Raw genomic sequence first — 20,317 nt, forward strand, 5'->3', positions numbered from 1 at the left:
AATAAATTTTATCGGAAATTAATTGATTTTCCTTTAATATCACATCGCTTATAATTGATAATTCGTCACTCAATAGCTGTCTTTTAATTTTTTTACAACTGTATCGACAATAATTATCAGAGCTCTTCAAGCTAGTGCTTCGAGGAACAAAACGGTTTTCGTTCATCATATCTGCAGCACTTTTGCTCGTGTTCTCTGTTCCGCGTTACTTCTACATTAAATATATCTCACTTTTAATCCGTTTACTTCACTCCGGTGTTACGGACATTTTAAGATCCGAGTATCCTTGTTAAATATAATGGCATCATTTCCGTAGACTTCTCTTTTTACTCGCCACCTTTTTCTCGTAATTAATCCATTTAACCCGAACGAAAAATGTAATATAACGGCGATGGAAATAATAAATTTAATATGAAAATATTCTACGCGAAAATTTTACGTAAAATCCCTCTTCCACTTCTTAAGTGAATAGTAATAAATTTAAATAGATAAATGGGGCGCTACGATACGTAACGTAATAGAAATAAATTTTACACAGAATGTCTTCTTACATCGCTATCGAATGCGCTCTTATTATTTCATCAGCAATGCATTCGGCACAGTTTCTCTCGATTCTTTCAGGTGGAAACGATAGGGGATGCTTATATGGTCGTATCGGGATTACCGGTGAGAAATGGCATGAATCACGCTAGAGAAATTGCGAGGATGAGTTTAGCCCTCAGGGATACAGTAATGACATTCAGCATTCGCCATAGACCAACCGAGCAATTAAAACTTCGTATCGGCATGCATTCTGGTGAGTCAACACTTTATTCGCTTTATACCTTTTTCCGCACGTGTAAAATGAAACAAGATTAGTCCTAACATGATTCTGGGCTTCGTGCCAGGATCGTATATTATGTATGGTCTACAATGTATCTCGGAATTTCCAATTTCAATTTCCATAGCTAGATTATGCATCATCTTGTTATTGTAGTCACGTTACAATTATTATAATAATGCGTGTTATTACATCTATCATTTGTTCTTTGCTAAGGAAAAGTTTTTTTACATCTTGTTTTATAGATTTTTCGCTGTTTGATTAAAGAGAATAGTACATTCGACATGTTAAAAAACGGCGCTGTAAATCAAGTTTATCTTTTGTGTTACGAATCGATTGCACGTAGTAAAAGGTCGACTATGCAAGCTGTGAATTGATATTGCAAATTAAATAATAAAAAAGAAAAATACACAGGACAATATTTTAAAATAATTCCTAGCGGAAATTTTTTTCTCGAGTTTGCTTTTATAGAACATCATTTATTGAAAACGATATTCGATGCGAATGGAACTGATCCAGAAACGGTATTGTGAGAAAATCAACAGTTACCCGCCGTTACAAAAGAATGAATGATTGTATTTCTCAATTGAAATCGTCATCGTTTTCAGTTTCCATTAATTTTTAAATTCACGACACGATGGCACTTAAATCATTACGTGACGAGAATCTCTATTTCCTAGAGGGCACTAACTCATCCCATTTCTATCTCTCGCTAAAATTTTTCTCGTTGACACCAGGTGTCACGCGTATCCGAAGTGACATCCTTCAAGATCGCGCACAACTTAGATTACACCAGTCCCGCGAGAAGAAACGGCTTAGGGTGATATATAGTCGAGTGGTTAGCTATAATTAGTAAAGTTAATTGGTTTTTAAATGGACTCGGAGTACAACGTCATTTCGTCCGACAAGAATGATTAACGTATTCGCGAACATAATTGCTTGTCAAATTTTTTTTATAATTGTTAACAGTGAAAAACTGAATTAAATTGATTTTTTGACCTTTCAATTAAGCATCACCAAACGATGTTGAGGAAAAAAAGTAAAAATGTTTTCACAAAATTATCCCAAAGACAAAGATGATATCTAAACAAATATCTCTTTTATATAGAATCTTCTTGAAACTAATAGAATATACGAAAAATTGAATTCTGTTTTATATATTTTAAAGATGTTTGAAAAACTGTACGCGCGCGCGGCAAATTAGACGTTTTTTACAACTTATTAAAACATTTCTGACATCTTTCGGAAAAAGAGGATGATAAAAATAACCTCGGTGTATACACAGCTAATAGTGCTAGGCCATACACGTGTTTGCTTGCAGGACCATGCGTGGCCGGCGTAGTAGGTCTCAAGATGCCCAGATACTGCCTGTTCGGCGATACGGTCAACACAGCATCCAGGATGGAGAGCAATGGAGAAGGTAATTAACAGCTCAGTCACTCTCGGAAACGAAACGTTTCGCGTCGAGGATGTAATAGGGAAAATGTGATGGTGAAAGTTATAGACACGAACGGCAATTAAAGGGGAGAAGTAAAAGCGCGGAGACGCGAGAGCAAGGTCGCCGTTTAAGAGAATATCGACCTGCTTCAATAGAGTGTTTCCATAGAGACCATGGTGTTCGCTCATTTTCAATCGTGAGCGCAATCATAACTGTTGAATGGCCTTAACAACATGCTAACTTTTCCGGCAACGATTTCTGCGATCGTTAACAACGCACCTCGCGTGTTCACGGGTTATTAATCCATTCTATATCAAACATCGCGAACAATCGCACGACGCTAGAGGACACAATTTTGAATTCAACTGTCGATAATTTCCGATTTCGTTGATATCTCATAGGTTTAATGGCGATATGACAATCAGTGCGCTTTCAACATTTCGCCTAGCTTTTATAATTAACGTACCGTACCGCAGGGCATTTTCGAGAGAGATTGTGTCACGAATGACAATTCGATCTCGATCGCGGCTGGGCAAAACGGCATGCACGGTGAAATTGATTGCGCACTGGATCTCGTTTACTGACACGCTTACAAGTGGCACGCACGAGTGTGTGCGGTGTATGTATCGCTTAATGTTGCGTGGGTGGTTTTTCCCTCGCAAGGACTTGGGTGCCCGGCGTCGTTTGCGCGAGGCAAGGACGCACCGCAAGGCGCCACGCGGCTGTTTATCAAGTTTCTTCGTAACTCGTTTTGTGCGTCCCGAGAATTATATCACGCACATTAAAGTTTCCGGGTGATAGATTACGCTGAAAGGTTTCACGAATTTTCCTCTGTTTTCTGGTTCTCTCGACACGTCACCCGCGTCGACTGCTGGATACACGTTTGAGAATGAAATTATGATACTTTATATATATATAATGCTTCTTCGTGAATTGAATTATTATACGGGCTGTCAAATTACAACTACAAACGAAGCTCAGATTTTGATGTCGGTGCTAACGATCGATCAATTTTTTTGTGATCAAAATATTAAGCTGGCGAGGAACCTTCGAGGTATAAAAGAATAAAGACAAAAGACCTTCTAAAGACCATGGTTTCGGAAAGCAATTAAATAATACTTTGCTCGCTAATCTTCTGTTAACTTTACTTCAAAGACAGAATAAAAAGCTTTCTAAAGATTAATGTTTGAAAAAAAAAATCTAAATATTATTTAATTTGTAATTTGCTTTAGAAAAAATCTTACTTTCGATATTTAAATAAGCTTTATATTTCAGAATTTTAATAACATGTTTAATTGAGATATTCAATGTTGAATGTTTAAATATAACCACTATGCTGAACATATTACTTTCATATAAATTCAGTTGAAATTAAAATTTAAAAGACCACACGTAAAATGCTTCCTACGTCTTTCTCTTTATATATACACCGAAAGTTGACATAAAACTGTAAATGCCACATTTGTAGAAATTATTTTTGGAACACTTTATAAATCCTCGATTGTTTCAATCCTATATTAAAAACGTATCCGATGCTTAGCGAATCAAATGAGAATAAACTTTCACATTTTGAGACGCGGACGTTTTAATAATTTTTCTTTAATTAAAAATCCATCGCTAACTGAGAAACGGAAAGACTGACGTAATATTTATATAAAGCTTGACACAATTCAAACACTGCGCAAATATCGCAAAGCATATAAGATTGCATACTTTATTATTTACGTATGCACAATAAAATTGCTTATATATCAAAGAGAGATTTTCATTTCTATGCTTTTATCGCATCTTTCAAAATAAATTCATAAGCATGTTAAAACAGAAAAAAAATTAAGAGCAAGTGTTCTCTACTGCGTGAACAGATTATTATAAGTTATTAATTCTTTATAATTAATTCTGAAACCTAAAATTGTTATATAGCGCATCGAGAATTTTTAATGTGTATGAATTTAACAAAAGAATGTAGAAATTGTCGACAGGTATCGACGAAGAATGGTGTAAAATCCAAAAAACGTAATAAGCCATTTGCGCGATCATTTCTGTCAAAATAAATTTTTTATGTTCCCGATATGTTCTTATAAATTTTTATGTCGATATAAATATCTCGTTTCTTTTTTATACCGTTAATATGCTACAAACTTGTATATCTTAATAGAATTTGTAAAGAACATATCCCCCCCCCCAATATTAAACATTTTAATAAACATTTTAATAAAATTGAGATATATATATAATTGGAAAATAATTATATCAACTGGAAAATAATTTGTACAAAGATTTTTGCAATATAAAATATTCATTAGATCTCATGCTACTTTGATTATTCAAATTAAATTACAGCAACTATTTTTCTTTTACTTTATCACTTTTTTTTCATATTTTTCCAAATGTACTTTAATATTGAAACGTCTCTCACTTGTTCTTTATTTTCGTGTAATCGCGCGCGAAATTAAATTTCTTATAAATTTCAAATAACATTCGCACAATTAATATTCTGTTGCAGAATAAGATACTAAAATGTGTTAATATAATGTTAATCAAAATGACCATTAATGCATTAGTAATGAGCTCTATTTTATGAATTTTGTACATATGTGTCGCAAGCACAATTATTCCACGGAAATGGTTATACATATTTCTGAATCAAACACCAAATAGATATTAATTTATCAAAGCCTATCTATTTCAAGGCAATAAATCCACATATGAGAAAGATACTGTATAATTTCTCTTTCCTTGTTATAAAATAAAAAATAATTTAACACTCACCGATGCGATGCGAGACAGCGGAGATATATCTAATGCTGATCTGCAAAATACAATTAAATCCCAATTATAACGTTTCAAACTAACATTTAAAGAAATAATATTAAAAAGAAACAAATTTTGCGCGTAATTAAACTTTTTCTTCGTTTTTTCAAAAGATATTTAACAAAATTAAATACACACATATATATATATATATATTTATAAAAAAATTCTTCTTTTAGATATTAATTTTCATATTTCGTAACATAAACAAATTTTTCTTTGATGTTTTTTTTTACTAAAATCACTCAGATACAAACGATTTAAATATTTAACATTCAATTGCCAACTGATCAATTCTGTAAATAATACAGACATATTGATACAAGTAAACCAATAATTATACTCACCCCTTGGCTGCTCCGCCGATGCCTGATGCCTCCCAGGCCTCCTCCTCCTCTCAGTTGTCGTTCCCTCATGGCACTCACACACACATTCACTCGCGGAAGCACGATTAATTAGGCGCGAACTAATTTTCAGAACACGACGATCGCGCAAGACTTTATGCGCCACTCCCGGCCGCGTCGCTCACACGCAACGCGTGTTTTATGGAGAGAATAACTCTGTTTCCATGGACGCGTTATCACGCGTTATAGGTTATAGCAAACATGCACCGAACACGCAGCTCGACAGGTTACTCGAATCATGCGCGTCCCGTTTTTCAAGCACGCTCGTCCGACGCACGAACCACCCGGGATAACCCAAAAACGCATCCTCCTTCCGTTTTTGGCCAGCCTTCGATTGGCAATCGATCGTAAAAAGGTTTTACACTACGCACGAAGAATCTACGATACGCTCCATGCACTCTCGAGATTCGCGATGTCTCGCGACATAGCGTCGCGTCGTGGACGAAGCTCGTAATCGCGGCTAACTTAACGCGTCACCCGCCAACCAACGACGTTCGCTCCATACTTCAGCGTGCACTCGCGAATAACAAACTGCATACACCTGCGATACACCTGCAATGCAAAATGCACGTGTTATTTACGGACGAGCGATATCCCGGCTTTCCATCATCCAAATTAGCTCGTGTATTATTCTTACGCTCTCGATCCGAAAACAAATTTCAGAAATCGACGAAATAATCCTCGTCCCGATAAAATTTGCAAATCTCAATTTTCATCGTTTCAAATTCCATCCCGAATAATTGAACGCGCCTTCCGATACGTAGCCGTCGCTCCGATACGTTCTCGAGAACGTTCGCGGTAATTAATTGCTCACGCTGAAAATTATTAACAGTTCGTAGGGGAGAACGGGAGGGGAGGCAGGAGAAGAGGAATGCTCGCGTACCTTTCAAGTACCCGGCCACGATATCGTGTGTCGAGAATAATATTACGACGCGACGGAGCGCTGCCCACCGACCCGAGTCTCGCCGGGCGAATGACAACACGCGACGACCCGGCGTAAACACAACGCGCGCCGGCCGTTGCGTCGCAGGAAGGTTGTGCGTCGTGTAATTCGCTACTACGAAATATCCGATGCCTCTCCCCCGTCCGTCCCTCGTATCTCGAGCACGGATGCCACGGTTTTTTCGGCCGGCTTTTCGGCTTTTCGAACGATTCTCTCTCTGATAGACCGGGGTAAAAAAATGTCCCGCTAACCTCTTTACGAGAGCACTGTAGGGAAGCGGACAATTCGGATAGCGGTTGATTGATTCTCGACAGGGCGACCATCGATTTCCGAGCGAGGCACTAATCAAAATCTGCCAGCCGTGTTCTCGAGTCAGTTATTAACTAAAACGATCGATGTACATACGTTACTCTCAAGTAAAAAGGCACGAACGCACGGAGAACTTACTCTCGCGGGTCATGAGCGAAGCTAGCTGCGACAAAAATTCTATCCGCTACATGCTTCAGAGCGTACTTTTACGTCGATCTTTCGCGCTTCGAATAACAAATCGTCATACCTTGGTCAGATTTGCACTCAAACCGCTATTGACTTCATTCCGTTCATGTTTATGCCTACTGAACAATAAAGATAGAGTAATGCCAATAAGGCTTCGAACGTGAATCCGACCGCGGGTCTCTCTTTGCGATGTACATATCTCGAACATTAACCTTACTCTACTCGGCGATTCGCGTGTCACTCCGTATTCTCAAATCCTAGCGACCGTTCGGGGAATAGCTGTCGTCGCATAAATATCGCGGTGACCATTAGTTACGAAGAGAATGATCGCGTTTTCCGATGGGCTTCCGATCGCGCTTCGAAAAGCCAGGCGACAACACAGCGCACGTCCCACCGTCGCGAGACTCGGCGCGCGAATGAGCAGCTAGCGCGGCGCGTTGTTCGCAGCGTTGCGCGCCGCGAAATATAAACATAACGCGTCGAGGTTCGTCCTTCGGTCAGCCTGTTAAAATATTCACCTTATGAAATATAGTCGAGATTTTCTCATCGGTCGATCAATCACTTTATGTACAAATGCGACTTTCTTATGTAAAAGCTGCATTTGCGCAAAATGCGTTTGATTAATCGATTAATTAAAAAACTCGCCCTATGCGTCTAATCTCTTATTTCTTTATATTTCAAATTGATTGGGTTACTATCATATATTTTGTGCTTTGTTTTGTGAATCGCTTAGAATTTAGAATGACGATGGATTCCATTGGATTGAAAACTTAATACAAGTGCAAATATTATTATTTGAATATTAATTCGATGGAGATATATATGCCGTAATAAATATGCAAAATATAACACGTGTACGTTACTACTGTAATAACAAACTTTAATTGTTACACACTAATTAAATAAATAACTAAATCCTTCTTTATAATGAAAGGGTGAATTGGACAATTTAAAAAGAATTATTGCAATAAATTAAATGTTTATTTGCAAATTGGGATTTATTCTCGTTTAAGTTCAGAAAAAAATATATAAAAAAATCAAAACGTTTATTTAATCAAGAACACTTTTTACTTTAACTTTTCTAATTAAATGAATTAAATAAATTCTGTAAGTTTTGACCGTTTCTCTTTCTTTTCATTCTGTTTATTTTTGTTCAGTTTAAAATTTTGTTGATACCATTGAAGGCTCTGCACAAGCAAAATGCTCGATGAAATTAATTTAGAAATCACTATCTTTTTAAAGATTTTTTTATTTCTCAACGAATATTTTAATAAATTACTATTTGAATTTAAAATCTTATTTGCGCACGTTATTTAATCTTGATTGATATTATTTACGTGAATTACTATTACGAGCTTGGTAGTCCATTAATATTAAATGAAGCTTATTTATATTTCAGAAAATTCCGATTTCCGACGCTTCCAATATTTTATGTGTCAAATCTTTGGATTTTATCAGACGTTAAATTTAATTAATTATAGAGCGATACATCCATTATCCAAGATCAATATATCGTTACTGAATGTTGCAGAATACGTAAACTTAATTAACGTTCCATCAACGCGATAGGGTGCTGGAGAGATATTTATTATAATAATTGGCGTATTGTATAGCGTAATTAATCGTTTACGATGATGTTATGTAACTGATTTAAAATGAAGGACTCGCTATTGATTTTCACGCAGTCTCGCTGCACTCCTTTTCCCACAGGAGAAACGCAATCAAGTCGCTCTAGAAACAGGGCAGATCATACGAAAATTGCGTATATTGGATTAGCATATTTGAGCGATCGCTCGCTCTGGCCGTCGGCCGTGCTATAATCGAACTTGCACATCCAGTCGACGACGACGAAGTTCCGATCGGCGAGCGGTAACTTTATTATCGGTTTAAATTCCATTAAAAGTTTTCCCGTACTACCGGTTCGAGAGAAGATGTGATAGCACCGATTTGTTCGTGTTTAGTTTAGGTCACGCGAATTCTCGGTACAGCCTAAGTCAATTTGTTCCTCACGTTTCTCATTACATCTTTCAACGGCATTTCACAATCTTCCAACGTTGGAAAAAGTTTTGCCATGCTTCTTACGCTTGCTTCTCTTTCGTTATAAATGATACAATTATTTGAAGAATTATATAAGTCGTTCGACTTCTCGGAAGGAACAAACAGTTAGTTTAGCACTGAGCAATTTACTGGCTGTCTTTAACTGTCAAATTAAATCATTTTTCAAAGCTTATATAAAAATTTATAAAAAAATAAAACAGTTTAATTTATTATTTTCAAACCAATTATTAAAGAAAATAAATTATACTTAAATACAGTGAGTTCAGCTTCTATATTTTTCTAAATGGCTTACAAATGTGCTACGTATCTTCTGATGTCTCGAGAAGAAAATTGACAATGTCGAGTTACGCGTGCCAAGGTCTCCAATCCATCTTCCCCGACATAAAAAAGGTCGCGAACGGTTCACCGAACTGGTTGCAAACTTCATTGAGTCCACGTCAAAATGTCGCGTGGCTGCGGTGACAGCGAGGGGTTAATTGGTAGTCAAGATACGGGGTTTACGTGTCAAAGGGCTTTAAATTGTGTCTTCCTTATGCGTCGCCTTGACGCTCGTTGGAGCGTCAAAATAAATCGAGCCACTGTAAAGGTCACGTCAGATCGCGAATTAATGAGAACCGTAAGACAACAACTCCTGTTCTGTCATTTAGGGAGGTGACATTTCGCGCCTTTCGTTACACAGTGTAATATTAACGAATTTTCTAAGCAAATAATTTATTACGTTTCTCTCGCGTAATGACGAAAAAAAAAATGTTTTTATCCGTCGAAGCGATTAATCGATTTTTTGCGTAGGTATCGCAAAATTGCAATGTTCTTTCTATATGTCAACACAAGTTCAAACAGAAAATAATAAGAGTACATCAAGAGTTAAAAGGGAGCTTTTTTACGTCCATAATTATTTTTTAAAACTTTTGTATTCGAAGAAAGCTTCTTTTTCTGAATCTTTTATAACACGGAGATCATCGATCTTTCTTAACTTTTTGTATGTAATAAAGAAAAATCTCGGAGAATATCAGGCGCTAAAATAACTTTTATACTTTTTAAATGCCCTGTAGTTGTAATTTAATAGCATGGAAAAACGTAGAGAAAAACAAGGGTGCAATCACGCGAATAACAAAGATACATACAATTCGTGGACACATTGTACGCCGCGGCACACACAGAATGTGTTAAAACTACATTCAGTTTATAAAGTTGCCATCAGAAGCGACCGGTTCAAAGCGAGCGTGTTCGTGTGAAGCGCAGTTACTTTGAAAATCTCTTCTACGTGAATTTCAGTTTAACCATTTTTTTTTTTAATTTTTTTTGTCATATTCCCGCCGGTCGTTAAATGTCACATTTCAATATTTGAAGCAGTTTACGAGAAAGGGCACGTCATGGAATTAGTTTTATATTTATGAAATTGAAATAATATCGAGTACAATATTATTTTTAAAGTATGCAAAATATTCAAAATAAAATATATTCGATCAATAAAAAATGCAGACTATAAACTTTAAAGAGTATATAGTCACTCGTGATTTAAATTTTCTATACACTCTGCGTGGGATGAGAGACATTTAAAGAAATTAAAATCTCTTGATAATTACGTGGAAGCTAATGTGCAACGTAATGGTAACGTTTAGCAAAGCAGCCGTTTGTCTGCTCCATGTAATACTCTTTAACCAGTCATTCCGCGTAATAACTATCTTTGTATCAAAGAAACATCGCTCCAAATTAACGTTATGAGAGGATTACAGGACGTGCGTAAAACAAGTCGTTTTCCGTTTTCTGCGACAGCTCTGAAGATCCATGTCAGCCCGAAGACGAAGGAAATACTGGATACCTTTGGTACATTCGAACTCATCTGCAGGGGAGAAGTGATATTAAAGGTAAGCTCTTGATACGTGGTTTTTTTCCTCAATTTCGCCGAGATCGAGTCACGCTCTTGTCTACCACGCCTTTTATCTCGCGAATTTAGCTGTCGCTTTTTTCTCTCCCCGAGAACGAGCGAGAGGGAAAGAACGTTCGCGAGTCGTATCGAGCGAGACCGTCAAGTGATCTCTTACGTAGCGGAGATGGTAGCAAGGAGAATGATCATTGCACGAGCTCTCGTTCTAGCTACGATCTCGTCTTGCAGATTGCGACATATAACGCGAATCTTTTTGTTTCCATTCGTTCTACAGTCCTTTGCAAGTTAATCTTCTTATTTGCAATTTAACGAAGGATTCTTGTACCCGCGCTATAAAACGTCCCATTGCCATGACGAGATAACTCGAAGTTGTTTGTCATATCAATTATTTCAAATATCTGTAATTTATACAAGCTAAATTTATTTAATATAATTTTATCTTTATCTATATATTATCTTAATAATTGTATCTATAATTTTATCTGTAACGTATTGATGTCGCCATTTTTGCTGGATTATCGTCAAGGGATGAGATTTTTTTTTTCCAACTTGTGATGTATCCGGCTCTAAAGTTTCATTTCAACGTGTAACGCATAAGCAACGGTCCTTCGGCTAGGGATTCAGCTTTCCCAACTTCAACCAATCGCATTTACAGTTCCGGAGAGCCGTGGGTTGCAGATTGCAGTCGTGTCCGGTGGTTAGATTCCATATGCGCACTTCTCTCGTTACATATTCAAGGGTGTTCTACCATAACCGAGCGCGTTATCTACTGTCTTGCTTAATACACGTGCACCACGTGCATCGCGACTGCCGGCCAATTGTCCGCAGGTGCAATCTGTCACCGTTTTCCCGGAAGTGAGCAATTCCCGCTGGCGGCAGTCAATTTCGGCGTCGCCGAAATTACAGTCATTCGTCTCGTGCGTCACCGTTTGCCCGTGTGATAAAGCGAATCACACAACAGGGACGCGTCGTGGCCTCTGGACCACGGCGACATCATGGAGCAATCGTCGAATAATACCCCGTGCGAACGGCGGTAATAAGCGACTGTTATTTAGATCCGCGATTATTTACGATCCGATCCGTTTGCATTATCCGCAAACGTACACGGTCGTAAACGTCGTCGAGTCGTCGATCGATTAAGTACACCTTCTCGAATGATGGACGAAGGCGTCCGCGAAGTGATTGGATCGTTTACCGTACAACAATTCGGGTCAAAGTTCAGCGATCGCGAGCGAGCTCGAGACGCGCGGGCGCATTCGCGTAGCTCTGCGGCGGCGGTATGCTGTTAATTAGTAAGAGAGCGCCGGATGGAAATACGCTCGGCAATTCGCGCGTAGTAGTACGCGGGGCTTTAACAACCGGGGATTAAAATTCAGGTGCTTCGTATATTCGCTGGGCTATTGTAACGCACACGCCGCCGGCCGTGAATATTCCACAAACGTGTCTGAGTTAAACGCGTACACGCTGATCGCTATCACGTAACGGAGCGATACAATAGTTTCACCTTTGCTATTGAATTTCACCGCGGGACGACCTTAATTAAATCTCTGGAATTACGCGTACTGCGTTTGCTATGATTCTTAATCTCCTCCTACCGTTGCTAATTACGGATAATGTAGCTTTGTCGTTATAGTTAATCACGTTTTTTGTCTCTATGAATAAAGTATCTTGTGCTTTGTTCGTAGCAGATATCTGAGAGCTGTATTAATACACTTTTTTACCTGTACACTCAGAGAAATGTTATGTTTAAATTAGTAAAATTATTTCTTTAATTTGGTTTCTTTAAGTTGAAGTGAGAAGACTTTTGAGCAAAAAAAAAAACTTTTATTTTGATTTCAAGAAATGACGTTATTAGCTTTTTTTAAAATAAATAATTTGTTCAAATTATTTGTTTAACTTAAACAAATAATTTTTTCGTTCCAAGAAAGTGATTGACAAAAACTAGAAATGTAAGAAATAATTTAGTTGTTTTAGTTTTAAAAATATATTTCTTTCATTTAAAAAGAAAATGTACGTTTCACAACTAAACTATTTCTTTAATTCTAATAAAAGGAACAACCAAAAGTTTCTTTCAAATAAAAAAAAACTTTTCTTTTATTAAAAAATATTTTTATAGCGATGCACAAATTTCTTCGTTTAAAACAAACTTTTTTCCCCTTGAAGAAACTTTTCTCTGGATATACAGAAAAGAAATCAGGAATGATGTATTATAAGAACATGTACTTCATAAGAAAATTTTATAAAACATTTATGAAAGAGATTCTGTCAGATATTACAGCGCGTAACGTCAGATCATTTTAACTCAAAATAATTTCTCGTTTTCATTAATATTCATAGGGTAAAGGTCCAATGACCACTTATTGGTTGATGGGCGAAAAACCGACGAACAACAACGTGCAACAAGCAAATCTCACGACGACGATGAGCCAAATATCGATTCTACAGGATCAACATCCCGTCGCCACTCAAATTCAGACGGCGCAACCGAAGCAACAGGAGCAACGGGCGCTCACATCCGCTAGCCAGCAGCACAAATTTTACGGTCAGTCGGATCAGCCTTACCCGACCCAACAATCGATTCAGTCGAGGAGTCAGGAGCCGCGGCAGCAGGGACATCCAGGTCAACAGAGACCGCAGGAGTCGCAGCATCAGAGTTTAATGACCGCCCAACCGCGGTGTCAAGCGGTCCCGACTAATTCGTCGTCGGCCACGAATCAGATTCAGGGTCAGAAATCCGTTGCGATTAATCTCTCCTGCGGCCTCGCTGGCGTGACTGGAAACGGTGCGCCCAAATCGGTGGTCGCGTCGCGCACCGGCGTCGCGACGCCGATCGGTAACTCCTCACCATCCCGCAATCGCACGAGCGGATCGCCGAGCGCAAACAACTCCGTACATCAGGTATACCCGACAGCCGAGAGCATGCCCAATCACACCGAGAGTGGTCCCAACGCGCCGCTCCTGCTACCTGCGGGCGCAGTCCCTAGAGTCTAGCTCTCCTAAGATACCTTTTCGACGATATCCATCTTGTTGAACCTCTGAAGAATTATATCGTGGGGCAACCGAGTCGATCGATAATCGGGTTTGTTGGTGAGAAAGCGGAATACATTTGTGGTCGAAACTGAAGCGAGAGAGGGTGAATCGAGGGCGATGAGACTTGTAACGAAAGCGAAGGATTTGCCCATCATCCTGATCTGCTAAAGCTTTCAAAATTCAGATTCTTCGTTTTGGAAGTAATCAAAGTGATTTGTGAACATATCGTGGTCTTCTATAAAATTTACGACGAGGGTGCTTATCTTGAATTAATTAACGTTTCACAATTTGTTTTTTTTTTAATTTCTAGAAAGTGTTTATTAAATTAGAATTCTACGTAATCAATTAGCGGAAAATTGGCTCTTGGTACTATAAATCTCCTAACTATGTTATTGCGATAGATATAGCTGACAAAGCGGGACCGACTCCAAGTTCGCTAAAAGTGTGATCTCTTCCTACAAGGTATTATGGAACCAATGTTTACTGATTAATGCAATTTAGAATAAATACAAGTATCGCGCGAGAATCGTGCGATAAGAGTGAATAATGGGAATTACTGGGTCGGATAAATATCCGAATCCAGAAAAAGAGAGGAAGGAACAATTAATTATAGAGAAATACACGATTGACGTACTTTTGCCAAGGGTACTTATAGTCTTCTATATGGACACAGTATTATATCGGTCGTGTGCGTGTATGCATGTTTTAATTAACCGTACTAAAGCGAGAACATTCGCGTTTCTCGTTTACGCGCACATGTCCCCGTGAGATTCGTTTGCGACGTAAATGCAACGGGCTTATTAATTAACTTAGCGGCAAGTTTTCCAAAGTTAGCAGCGGCCAGTACTTGACTTCCACCGAGCCTTGCGCGCCGAGTTACCGAATTAATTAAAATCCGATAGCAAATGCAGCAGGCAAATTCAGATCTTCTCTCTTTACGAGGATCTTAGGCTCTATTTTACAAAAAAAAAAAAAAAATGATTGTGATTGACTGAATCGTCTGTCTATATTACTATTCAAGATCTCGAGAGAAAGAGAGAGCGAGAGAGAAATACTTAAAGTTAAACTTTATCAAAATCGATTAAATTGACTTAAAATTAATCGTAAGAAAAATAACGGTTTTCTCTGACCAAAATGGTATACGTTCTATAGAAATATTTTTGCGTAAGCTTCTTCCAATACAACGTTTTTATTTACTGTAAAATATTTTTCGCATCCTTCCGAACTCATCTGCGAAATCATCGGATCACGAGCAAAGCATCATGAAAGACATAGCTCGGCCACAGTGTTTATCGTCGCATGCCGACACGACAAATATTACCGTTCGCAACGCGTCGCGAGACCCACGCAAACACAGAGATTCCGTACCTATATGTGTAAGGATGTTATATATAAATATACAAAAGAGAAAAAAAAGAGATATATATGTATACGCAAGTACATGTATATGTTACGAGATTAGATTATATATAAATATATGTATATGGCTGCAAAAGCAAAAGTTACCGTAGCTAACATCGATGTTTAGGGCCATTCGTGGCAAACGGAGGCTGGGCCTCTCGCAAAACAATTATATGACGTGTCTGAGAAATTAATACCGATTGCTGGTGCATATGTCTGCGAAGGACAAGCCATACACAAGCATATACACACACACACACATACATATATACATACATTTATACGTACATAAGGCAGATATGCGCACGTGCAGTCGCGATTGCATACCCGTGTTTAATGTATGAACGAACGGTGCAGGTGGCTGATGATACTCCGCGGTCGCCTTGCTGTAAACGTGGTGTGGTGGCACGAGGAGTGTGACGCATCGTAAAGAGTGAAATTCTGTCTGTGTCAATCTCTCTTTCAACGATGTACCAATGAATATTCCGAAAATAAAGTTTAATCGTTTTCAAGACCGTCTAACAGTTAAATCGGCGTCCGATTGAGTATATCCATATTTAATAAACTTATTTTTGCATCATTGATTACAGCAGGAAAGAAATGGCTTTATCAAATAGATGTCTTAAGTAAGGTGCGAGAAATTCTAGATGTATAAAAAAAAAATAATAAAATCTTTGGCACGTGAGAGTGACGGCTGGTGCTACGTGACTCTGTCAAAACACGGCATTCGCAAATATCCAATCGAGGTAAGAGCTAACGCGGGTATATATCCCCGGATATCCGGGTTCACCGCAGCGAATCCCCCAGGATACTATCCCGATGTTGACCCACCTGCCGTTGGCGAGTTGATGCAGCAACGGACCGCCCGAGTCACCCTGAAAGAAGAGGAGATGATTCATCGGACCTGATAACTAAAGTAAGTCTGTGCTTCTCTCTACGCCACCTCAGGCTGCTATTTTAAAATATTAACGGAGTTTAGCTAGGAAGACGGCATCCATTAAAGATGAACCTCTTAGCTAGTTCACGCGTATTTAACATTTCATCACATGTCACGTCACGGCATTTCTCCAGAATAAATAGTCTTACTTGACAGGCGTCACGGCCTCCCTCGTAAGCGCCGGCGCACAGAGTAGTAGTCGGGATTAGCTGCGTGAAGCTGCGAATGCATTTTTCTTGGGGCCATACCGGCACCGCAGCTTCCAGCAACACTGTACTAGCTGGTCCTCCGTAGTATTGCGTGCCCCAGCCTACAGTAAAAATATTTCTGTTCAATTCTTAAACTGTAATATGTAACTTTTTTTTTATTTCTTTTGCATATTCCACCATGTAGCAGAGATGAGTCAAGAGAAACTATCGTAATTGCTTCACGGTAAGTTTACGCTCGCTACATGAAAAGGATGGTTTTATTGAAGTTTCTAAAAATTGACCAAGATACAAATCGAAAAATGTTTTTTTTTGTTGGCCCATTAAAATGATTATATAGGACACTACAATGTCAAAACATATCACAACATTGTTTCTCACGCTTGAGTGTCCAAGATAATTATGTTGATGATTCGACAAAATTATTTTTAGATCTGTATCTAGATATTAAAGTTTTCAGATACTTCGGAGAAACCTTTAAATTCTCTTCGTGTATAAAAAAAATATTTCCAGCCATAACAGTGACAACACATAAAGATATAAATAAATTTCGCTTATTGAATATTGAAGAAATAAATGAATGTGAAATTCCACATGAAATACGCTACACGTTTTCAATAATTTTACAGCAATTACACCGAGGGAAAAATTATTAAATTCTAACAAATATTTATTCGAATTGTGTATGAAATATTTACTAATTGTAAATATACATATATTTATTTAGTACAAGAATCACTGATTTAAGTATCATTTTCTCTTATAGAGTAAGTATTTATATATCGTAAGTTAATACGTTATTCATTAGTACTCTGCAAATAAATATTTATCAAAGTTTGAGAATTTTTTCTCTCGGTGTAGAGAATGGTCTACAAGTGTGCGAATAATATGAATAGATATTAATTAATTGTAGATATACTTATATAACATATAACATAGCATTTATTTGCAATGACCGGTAACGATGGCGTTCTTATTCTCGAACGTTTGCTGAATGGGCGGAAGGCAGATGGGCCAGATGTAGCTGTTAAACACGGTGGGTCGATTGATCTTAATAATAGCAATGTCGTGTTCGTAGGTGTTCAATTGGAAGTCCCTGTGTATCCGTATCTCCGACACCGCGAAATCTAACGCTCGCGTCTCCTCGGATGTAGTAAAATCGTACTCGCCGAGTCTCACGGTGATGTCGCTTAGTTTGAATCTATAAGAATACAACGTTGCCGGGATAACTGTAACGCATTCCCATAGTCTAACTGTTCATTTCGTGGTTACGACAAACGGACTAAAACGAGCGTGTATCGCGCGTTAGAGTCTATGACAAAGATACGAAGAAATATGCCGGCGCGCCGAAAACATTATAAAGTCTAAGCGCGATTGCCGTCAACCATGATGACCGCAAGAATATGAATGCGTCTGAAATGCCGTCCAAATCATAACCTTTGCTCGTAAACTTTGAAGTATGAGGACGTACAACATGTACGTCCCGAAAGGAATATAACATGTATATTTCTTTCTTTATTGTAACCACTTGTCACAGTTTTTCTTCTTTAATGCAGTCCGCAATCGCTATATTTGAGTTTACATTAAAACAAAGGACAACCTGAATTTACATAACGTTCGAAAAAAATGATTATGATAAAATGAGAAGAATTTTTGCTTAATATTTTATAATAACAAAAATAGTTTGAAACCATTAACTATTAAGCACTTAACATCGAGGCATTAATCTGTATATATTATAAGAATTGTCAAAACTTTAATGAATATTTATGCACGGTAATTTACCTGTAAACGCAGTGTGCGGCGGTAAGCACGTGCCTGTCAGTGATCAATACGCCTCCGCAATATTGAACCGTGTTTCCTCTAAGAAGAGCCGCCATCCACGGCCACTCTTTAGGATCAGCTGGCTGGCCACCCGCGATTCTGGTCTTCATTCTCGTGGTTGTACCGCACCCTCTGGGTCTTCGTGGTTTTCTCGCGTCTAGCTTGACCTGCATCGTATCTTTCGATAAATTCACATTGTCAGTCTTGTTGACAGGTGGTCTGTTCTCGTCCTTGTTTCCGTGGGTTTCGTCCCACTCTTCCGCATCGTCGTCGAGATCTACGAGAGAAGAATTTGAAGTACATATACTCTCGCTCGGTAAACGGACACTTGATACCGCAAGTACCGCGATAGACATCGATGTTTGTCATGAGAGCGCACGTGTATAGCACTCTCATCGCGTTAAGTTAGCTGATAAAAACATTTATGTGCATACTTACTGTTAGAAATATGTAAAAATATATGTAAAAATATATGACAATTTATTTAATAAAAAAAAAAAATTAATTTGCAATCTTTACTATCACATAAAGATAATCTGATGACAACAAAATAATTTAATTAAAATTATAATATGTTAAACAAAATTCTATTATTTTTAAATAAATAATTAAAATTTATACAAACTCGCTATTGTCGGTAATTTGTTGGCTAAATCGTCGTAGAATGATTTTTTCGATCGAATTGTTTGCCCAGTACCATCCTGGCTATCCGGACAGCATAAACCGATAGACCTACAACGAGGAAAATAATAGGAACGATCGATGCACAAAACACAATATGAGCTTACGTCTCCTCAATTATGCACATATAGTCCACAAGATTCAATCCAAAGTTCTTCGATGATCGAGATACATTGAGATTCACACATCCATCTTGGAAATGCTTGCAGTGGCCGTTTCGGTTACCTGGTGCAATACAAGTTTGATATTTTTGCTAAAAAGAAAAAAAGCAAAATATGTTCTATAAAAGAAAATTAACACATTTTTGCTATTAAGATAGTCTTATTTTAAATATTGTCTGTAGATAAATTAAATAGATATAACGCCTACGATGACACACCATTGAATCGCGTTTGTCACGAAGGTACGAATGGGAAATATTTTCCGGAAATCGAAACAGTTCCGTATATTGAAGACGTGTTCGCCATTCCTGACTCCCAACCGTTGCTGGATCTGAGAAATATAGGATGTATCACATGCATCAGCGAACAATGTATGTTTGTGCTTGAATATATATGTGTGACACATAACGAAATTTAGTGAGGGCCATTGTAAGATACAGCGTGTGGGTGATACATTATCAGCGTAACATGATTTGGTTATTTCCGTTGAAAGAAATGTTTTAGGACTTGCAAAATCAAAAATAGACCGCAATCTGCTTTCTAACAATTTATTATACTTCTTTCATGCGTTTGAATTTAAAGTACGTATCAAGTATAAATTAACATTTAACGTATTCATGCTCTAAAAAATATTGCAGTCAAGAGAAACGCACATCTTTATATGACAGATTTTCTAAGTATTTATCAAAAACAATCTCACCATGTTACAGTTTATAAAAAAGATATAGTGTGAATATATTTGTCAGATATATAAAAAAACCTTAATCATAATATAAAAAACATTTTTAGCAAAAATTTATTCCAAGTATAAATCAATATTTTTTCAGCAATTTGCATCGTTATTATTTATATCACAGGAAAAATGCAATCAAGTTAGTTCAAAGTTCGAAATCGAGTTTACAATGCATGTAAATTGTTCGCAGCATACAAATCTAAAATTATTTAATGTAAAATAATGCTCACCTGTGGTGCTTTGAAAATCGGCGGGAAGGCATCTGCAATACTGAAGGATGTACAATAAAGGAAATAACACAAATCGATAGATATTAATGTGCGTCATTGAAATTATCATCGGCACCAGTTCTCGTTATATGAAAGACACGATAACGCGACGGCGGCTTTTTAGTAAAAACAACCTCGACAACTAGAGAACGCAGAATGACTTCGAAATATGGAAAACCGTCACTTATATACACACGCCTGTACTATACGGGACCATG

The 20,317-nt window shown here is 37.7% G+C and overlaps 2 protein-coding genes across 6 annotated transcripts in view; one reads left to right on the top strand and one right to left on the bottom strand.

Moving 5' to 3' along the window:
- LOC105203079 (atrial natriuretic peptide receptor 1) overlaps positions 1 to 15,800 on the top strand; it is a 99,345-nt gene extending 83,545 nt beyond the window's left edge. For 3 of the 5 annotated variants that reach the window (XM_026133680.2, XM_026133681.2, XM_026133682.2), the window contains exons 19-22: positions 622 to 796; positions 2,142 to 2,240; positions 10,746 to 10,837; positions 13,195 to 15,800. In XM_026133680.2, coding sequence (XP_025989465.2) covers positions 622 to 796; positions 2,142 to 2,240; positions 10,746 to 10,837; positions 13,195 to 13,848 — 1,020 coding nt within the window. In that variant the 3' untranslated portion in view covers positions 13,849 to 15,800. Of the gene's footprint in view, positions 1 to 621; positions 797 to 2,141; positions 2,241 to 10,705; positions 10,838 to 13,194 lie in introns of those variants that run through there. The other 2 variants (XM_039459071.1, XM_039459072.1) reach the window with 2 other exon arrangements.
- On the bottom strand, positions 14,973 to 20,294 carry LOC105203077 (proclotting enzyme). Its single transcript, XM_011171832.3, has 8 exons — positions 20,061 to 20,294; positions 19,316 to 19,428; positions 19,044 to 19,189; positions 18,881 to 18,987; positions 18,217 to 18,532; positions 17,388 to 17,632; positions 16,375 to 16,535; positions 14,973 to 16,163 (listed from the first exon to the last, which is right to left on the bottom strand). Exons 1-8 carry the CDS (start codon positions 20,167 to 20,169, stop codon positions 16,002 to 16,004), a joined length of 1,359 nt encoding a protein of 452 aa, XP_011170134.2. The 5' UTR covers positions 20,170 to 20,294; the 3' UTR covers positions 14,973 to 16,001.
- Positions 20,295 to 20,317: the final 23 nt, after the last annotated feature.

This window comes from Solenopsis invicta, chromosome 16 (assembly GCF_016802725.1).
Source record: "Solenopsis invicta isolate M01_SB chromosome 16, UNIL_Sinv_3.0, whole genome shotgun sequence".
In the NCBI taxonomy this organism is placed as follows: domain Eukaryota; kingdom Metazoa; phylum Arthropoda; class Insecta; order Hymenoptera; family Formicidae; genus Solenopsis; species Solenopsis invicta.

Bases quoted from the DNA above. Each gene is read 5' to 3' on its own strand.
- LOC105203077 (XM_011171832.3), bottom strand. From the start codon at position 20,169: ATGATAATTTCAATGACGCACATTAATATCTATCGATTTGTGTTATTT. The intron at 19,190-19,315 runs GTGTGTCATCGT...TTTTCTTTTTAG, and splicing joins GTGACAAACGCGATTCAATG to CAAAAATATCAAACTTGTAT. The intron at 16,536-17,387 runs GTCATTGCAAAT...TTTTTACTGTAG, and splicing joins TAAGAACGCCATCGTTACCG to GCTGGGGCACGCAATACTAC.